We start from the raw sequence: 7,473 nt of genomic DNA, 5'->3' as shown, positions 1-7,473 counted from the left end.
GAAATATTTCCGAACAAATCATTAAACTATTAAACTATTCTACTTTAATCACCATATTCTGAAATTTTACAATTTTGGTCACTAACCCGTATTTTGGGATGTTACATAACTAGTTTATGATCCTTTTCATTGAACATTGGTTAATTTATTATTCATTCTTTATGTAAATACTTGTACTGATGTTTGACTTCATGGTTACAACTTCATTGGATTTTCCTTTTCGAATGTACTTTTATCTTTGTTTTGTTTTTGTCAAAAGGTAATATGTTCCTCCTCATACAAGCCATGTGCATTGGCATGTCTTAAGCTCTATACCCGAGCTCCGTCCTAATTAAGTAGGGGTGAACGCTATGCTTTCGTGGTGAATTTATACTCCGTATGAGATATAGCTATTGACCTCTGGGATACAAGCCCTATACCTCAGTGTGAATTTATTTCCTTGTATAGGTACAGGGAAGTGGATCCCTTCAAATTGAATTTGTTCCGTTTGAAGCCTGTAATGGGTGAGGATTGAGGGTTTGACAGTCCAAAGGTCTACCAACATCAAGGACAATTCGAGTACCCTCTTCCATGGAGCTGAAACCATACATATAGTGAACCCTAGGTTGGTCACCCTAGGTAGAGCCATACCGAACCTATGTCCTTCAGTATGTGTTGAAATAAGTGTACAAAAAGTGGAATGATTTTGAACCTTCACCTTTGCTTTAAATTCATAGAATAAAAATTTTCAAATGAAAGCATGCAAACTAGATATTATGCGGTTAAGACTTGCTTTTCAAAATAAAGCATGCAGGGTAGAAAGCATGTATGGGTAATATTTCTATTTAATAAAAGCATGTTTAGGTAGATAACATGATGAGGTATGTATTATATTCATCCCTGAATATCATTTTTATCTCTACTAATTATCTTACTTGTACTAACTCATTTTTGTGTCATTTTTTGCCTTTTTTTGCATCGCATCATCATAACATATACGAAAGCGTTGATCCGTAAGGGAATATTTAAGTGGAAAATTTTAATAAGGAGAGATAAAAGTTTTCAATCAAGCAGTCGCATATACAGACATGCACTGATGGCTATTGAAAGAGAATAAGGAAGAAGCTCGCTTGAAGATTGTGCACAAGAGTTGACTGGTAGATCCGCGTTGAAGATTTGAAAGTTGATCCCTTGGTCCGAGAAGTGATGCAGTACTAGATTTTTATCTACGACTGTTCTACCATTAATCATCAATGAGTGAAGCGTGACTCCAGCACCGTAGAGGCATCAACTAAGATAAGTCATAAAGTGCTTGAGGGGCATAATTTTCAAGGACGAAACTCCGAGACGAAGCGTAGACTTTTTCAAACCCAGCGTCCAAGCAAAAATATGTTTGTAGAATGTACTATCTTGTAATGTAAAAACTTTATCTTTTATGAAAATTATTTTATGATATTCATCGTTGGATCAATGTCGCTTGCATTTGCATTTGCATATTTGTATTTCGCACTTGCATTGCATTTATTTAAATATTTTTTGCATACATTTATCATGAGAACATGGGATTAATTCGTGGAGGGTTCAATGAAAGTAGTCCTAACCACGTGAGACAACATTGAGAATGGAAGCAAGATTTGAGCAATTGAAGGAAGAATTGCAAGAGAATATCCAAAGAATGCAACGAGATTGGGAAGAAAAATTAGACTATCATAAAAGAACACTATGGATTGCATCTTGCAAAACCAAGCCAACATGGTTGACCAGATTGCAGCTAGGTTGGTTGGGCTCAATCAAGCAAAAGGTAAATAGAAGGCTTTCTCATCTGCAAAGCTTCTTGAGCCCGTTATGGAACAAAGAGCTCTACAGATAATTATTTCACCTGAGAAGTTTCTCTACTATCAGGAAGGTGGAACGAGACCCCTGAGAGCTTGAAGAGCTAGTGTAAAGATTATTTCAAAGGAATGAGAGGACAAAGCTCCCAAAATGAAATGGATGCAACTGAGTTAGCCTTGGTTCCCGACCTGGAACTCCCACCCAAATTAAAAATGCCCAATTTTGAAAAGTACAATGGAACTAGTTAACCTTCTTTTCATCTCACGATATTTATTCGAATGATGACTGGATACACTAATAATGATCAAATGTTAATTCATTATTTTTAAGATAGTTTGATTAGACCTACTTCTAAGTGGTATAATCAGCTAAAAAGGGCTCAGATTCATTCCTAGAATGATCTGGCCCATGCATTTTTGGGTTAATATAAACACATGACAGATATGACCCTTGATCGAACAACACTACAAAACATGGAAATGAAGCATAACGAGAATTTTCGATAATATGCATAGCGATGGAGGGACGTCGTATTCCAGGTGCATCTACCAATGATTTAAATGGAGTTTAACACTATATTCATCGACAGACTAAAATCTCCTTATATCAACCATATGCTATTGGTTGCAACAAAGAACTTCTCTAACGTCGTTATATGTGGAGAGATGATTGAAAGTGCTATCAAGAATGGTAAACTGAGGAGCACAAGTAGCATTAACACCAAGGAAGAAGTTGAAATCAGTATGGTGGGATCCTATTCAGCTAGTTACAGGGTCAAGCCTCATAAGATGATACGAGAAAAGAGTCAATTTGATCCAAATTCCAATGACCTATAAATAATTACTTCCAATATTGTTTGAGAAGAATCTTGTGACTCATGTTTAGTCCAAGCCAAAAGAGCCTCCATATCTTGAATATTACGATGTGAACACCATATGTAGCTACCGCATAGGAAGTTCGGGTCACACTACTTAGAATTGTGGAGAGTTAAAGCATAAGGTCCAGAGCTTGATCAATTCAGGGGCATGGACGTTCAATGAATGATAGGGCATCCTGATGCAAATTAACTGGGAGTCATTGCATCTACCATGAAGCTTTGTTGCACTGGCATGAAAAAAATCTTATCTTGTTTGAAATTGTTTTCTTCCCTTCTTTCTATGTTTAAATGTTTGTAAGTCACTTGACATTCGAACATAGTAAATAAAAATATCACCTTCTAAGTTTATGAGCAATGATTAAATTTTAGTCTTTTAGTTCTTTTAATATCATTTGAATTAAAAGCTCCCTTGAGAATCAAGGTTACGACCTTTGGGAAAATGGCAAGATTGAATACTCGTAAAACAAGATCCCTTGATCTTACTCCAACACTCAAACATCATACCCTTCTCTTGCAGGGACTAAGCTAGCCTTCTCTTCCTATGAAGAAATGATCAAAGGGTTTGGCATTCATGTATGTATAAGAGATGAAAAAATGAGGCATCTTGCATATGAGGTGGTAAAACTGATTAGACTTTCTGTTGGGAACGCTCAATGATGACTATAATCTTCTTAGATGAAATAGTGGAATAGATGAACTTAGTATTAGGTTAGTTGCTTGGGAAGCAAACTCTAAAGATAAGGTTTTTCTGACCATCAACGACACCTAGACTATAACAGGTTCTTCTCAACAACCTTAAGAAATCTTGAAGTCGATTACTCAAAAGGTTAAAAAATAGTGATAGATGAGTAAAATTAAACGGGGCCATTCCGCTGAAAGCATAAGCTGATAACTTGAAGGTAATTTCAAACAACTATTGAGATAAGTCTAAGCTTTATGAAGTGGTTATATTCAAACTGTGACATTAATTGTGACGCGATGAATTTCCCGAGGTAAGGGAAAGAAATGAGAGGGACAAAATAATAATACAAAAAACAAAGAAAAAAGAAAAGAATAAGGTGAGCAAAAAAAATGAATGAAGAAAAATGAGTTTAGGTAATTCAATAAAGGCGGTAATGCCTAAGGTTTAGATTAAGGAGCATTGGTGGATAATAGACTAAGAGAGTTGAGGAACACTTGTTATAGTCAACTTCACACGAGCACTTAGAAGTGTCATCTTTAGACTGATATCTCATTACTACCTCTATTAAAGGAGTGAAGCTTGAACAAATGAAATATTTCAAAGAACCGAAATAGACGTGTTCTTACAAGTTTAAGCAAAAATAGTGGGATATTTATATGAGAAGTGTGGAATGTTGAGTAGGGAGGTTGATCCGTGTGATATGTGTGATGATGAATTCAAGCCGTCAGTGAGATGCAATAGAGGGATGAGAGGAGAGGAGAGGAATTGACACAGATCGATGTCGTGGTAAAAATTAGTAGAATGTAATTTCAAGCGCCTTCTTACAAGCGCCTTATTTTTCATCCTTCATATCTTTATATTAAAAAAATGTTGTACATTCACAAAAAAGATGTAGATATATTGATATTGAATTGTTTTAACTATTTTATAACAAAGGCTAAACTATGTATTTAGTATATAAACTATTAGTTTTAGTTTGTTTTAGTATCTAAACTTTCATTTTTTAAAAAATCATATCTAATGTTTAGTTTTTATTTCATTTTAGTACTCCGTCGTAAAAAACTTAACATGATTAGTATCTAAACTATAGTTTTGGTCTGTTTTAGTACCTTTAACTTTCATTTTTTTCAAAATTTAATGTTAAATTTTGAACAGAGTACTAAAACGAAATAAAAACTAAATTTTAGGTATGATTTAAAAAAAATAAAAGTACTAAAACATATCAAATTAGTTACTAAACACATAATTTACCCAATAGAAAAATATTAAATTTTATTTTTTTTAAATTGAAAATGAGCTTCATCGAATAATTTAAGCATGTTTCAGTAGGGGTGTTTAAACGGTTAATTTCACCACCGACCGAACCGAATTTCCATTAACCAAATTAATAAGACTTTTTTATTTAACCATTAATCTAAGCGAATTTTTTTGAATATATTAGCCAGACCGAATAAAATTTGGTTATTTCGGTCGATTAACCGAATTAGTCAAAAAAATTACTTAGATTAATTTGAATATAATAGAAGTATTTTTTATTTAGGCTAAAATTTAATTAGGTATTAATAATTTAATGATCTAATGTGGTTCAAAAATAATTGGGCCTCAACTCTTAATGAGTTTTAGCTTAAAATATATTTAATATTTAATAACTTCAGTTAATTTAGTTAATTAACCGGTTTCATATCGAATTATCCGTTAATCAAATATCGAAAAAATATTAACTGTTTCCCGACGAAATTAACTAAATTAGTTCGATTCGGTCGAATAATTCGGTTAAAACTAAAAAATGAACTCCGTACGTTTTAGACGGACAAAGCAAGACCCCAGCTATCACACATAAGAAAGGCATAGACGAGAGCCGTTGAGCTATTACCATCAATCTTTGCTAGAAAATTTGTTGCCACATTCGTCTCGCATCGGATAATCTTAAATAAAGTCGACAAACCAAATTTAACCGTGCAACATCGCAATCTCACGGACAAAGGAATAAGGACTATCAGAAGATGCATTCTTAAGTAGTCCAAAAGCATCCGAGCTATCCATCTGCAGTTGGATCTTCTCAAAATTATATAACCCCGCAAGTTTAAAACCTTTTACAACACCTCAAAGTTCAGCAGCAACGGCAGAGGTTGATTCAAAATCCTAGAAAATATTGCCAAGGTAATCTCAAAATTTTCCATCGACTGATATTCGTGATTTAATCTCTATAGTATACTAATATATTTCATGATCATTGCATGTAGTTCATGGTAGCTTTTAACATCATTTTCTAACCATTTAGCCTTAATAGTCATTAATATAGGAAATACCCTATCCAACGAGTAGCTTTTTATTCTTTAAGTTTTCTGTAAGTATCATTCTAAATCAGTGGCGATTCATAAATTTAAGAATAAAATCTAAAATTTTCATTTTCATTTTTCAAAAATAATGGGTTTGTAATTTTTTTCTTAACGCATTAAGCTAAATATAACTATTTTTTTAAAATAATATGATGCACTTGACCCCTATGAGAGCTTAGTGCAACCGCCCCTGTTATAAATATACAAAATTTCATACTATTAAAACAAATAAATAAATAAAATATAATCAAATTGATAAGTGAAATACGTAGGATTAAAATGAATTGAATGCTAAATAAAAAATCACAAAAAATAAAATCAAATTTAAGACATAAAAAATACCAATACTTCGTCGTATGGTTCAAACCACCTTTTTTACAGTCTATAACACGGCTTATAAGGAAAAATTAATTTAAATCTTAAATCCAAACAATCACACTAACAACTAAAATATATTAAGACCTAAATCAAAATAAAATTTAAACTAAAAATCTACATATGGAAAACTCAAACTTGAAACAGCTTATGAGAAAAACAAACTGAAGCCCAGGACCGCTATCCAGAAGGTTCTAGCAAATCCGGCGTATGCTTGTTCCACACTTTAACTGCAATGCCCGTAACTTTCACATTTCGAAGTTTATTCTCGAACTTACTAGATAATTCCTTTCCTCGCTATATAAACCCAGTTTATCGTTGGCCTTCGAAACATCAACAAAAATTACTAAACAATTTTCTCGGCATCCAAACGCTCGCTTCAGCTCTAGAATGGCAATGATTCCAGACTTCTTCGGCAATCGACGCAACAGCTCTTTCGACCCATTTTCGATGGATTTATGGGATCCATTCAAGGAATTCGATTCCCCGACGCTTATATCATTACCTCTACTTTCCGGAGAAATTTCCGGTTTCGTCAACACCCGTGTGGACTGGAAGGAGACTTCGAACGCACACGTGTTCAAGGCGGACCTTCCAGGGATGAAGAAAGAGGAAGTGAAGGTGGAGATCGAAGACGATCGGGTGCTTCAAATCAGCGGGGAGAGGCGCGTGGAGAAGGAGGAGAAGAAGGACATGTGGCATCGAGTGGAGAGGAGTAGCGGGAAGTTCTCGAGGAGGTTTAGGTTGCCGGAGAATGTGAAGATGGATGATGTGAAGGCTTCGATGGAGAATGGGGTTCTTACTGTTACTGTCCCTAAGGTTGAGGTAAAAAAAGCTGAGATCAAATCTGTTGAAATTTCTGGTTAAAATTGGGACATTGTCGCATGTTCATGTAGAGATGTTTGATCTGTTTGCTGCGTGCGTGTTGATTGCTTTCTCTGTTTTTGTTCTGTTCGAAGGTTGAGTATTGTAGGGTTGAATACTGTATAAAATTTTACCTGAATGTTGATGATATGATTCGACTCGAGTGTTTAAGAGATTGCCAGAAACATAATCAATATTGGTTCTAAGTTATTCTAATTTTGGCAGATAAACTCAATTTCTTTGAGTACCTATTATGTGTTTTTAAATTAGAGATAGCATCCAGCACAAACACCCAGCCTATTATAAGAGAAGACAGAAACTTGATATGGTGTATTTGATATGAAGAACAAAGACAACTATAATTACATACTATGCACATATATCATGAGGGGAGCACAAATACCGTAATAATAGAGCAAAGGGATGGTTTCCTGAAATTAGAATGTTGCAACGGGAATGTAGAAGCGGAGTGTTTGCAAATCAAAGGTTGGGGATCGATTTTAGCCACATTTATTTGTTGCATC

The 7,473-nt window shown here is 34.3% G+C and overlaps 1 protein-coding gene across 1 annotated transcript; it reads left to right on the top strand.

Moving 5' to 3' along the window:
• Positions 1–6,407: 6,407 nt before the first annotated feature.
• Positions 6,408–7,107, top strand: LOC120148206 (17.5 kDa class I heat shock protein-like). The gene has a single exon (XM_039161376.1). It carries the CDS (start codon positions 6,476–6,478, stop codon positions 6,950–6,952), a length of 477 nt encoding a protein of 158 aa, XP_039017307.1. The 5' UTR covers positions 6,408–6,475; the 3' UTR covers positions 6,953–7,107.
• The last annotated feature ends 366 nt before the right edge of the window (positions 7,108–7,473 follow it).

This window comes from Hibiscus syriacus, unplaced genomic scaffold (genome assembly GCF_006381635.1).
Source record: "Hibiscus syriacus cultivar Baekdansim isolate YM2019G1 unplaced genomic scaffold, ASM638163v2 tig00110954_pilon, whole genome shotgun sequence".
NCBI lineage: Eukaryota > Viridiplantae > Streptophyta > Magnoliopsida > Malvales > Malvaceae > Hibiscus > Hibiscus syriacus.
This window is presented reverse-complemented; position numbering and strand designations above follow the sequence as displayed.

What these genes read in the sequence shown, in the direction of transcription:
- LOC120148206 (XM_039161376.1), top strand. Translation starts at nt 6,476, where the DNA reads ATGGCAATGATTCCAGACTTCTTCGGCAATCGACGCAACAGCTCTTTC.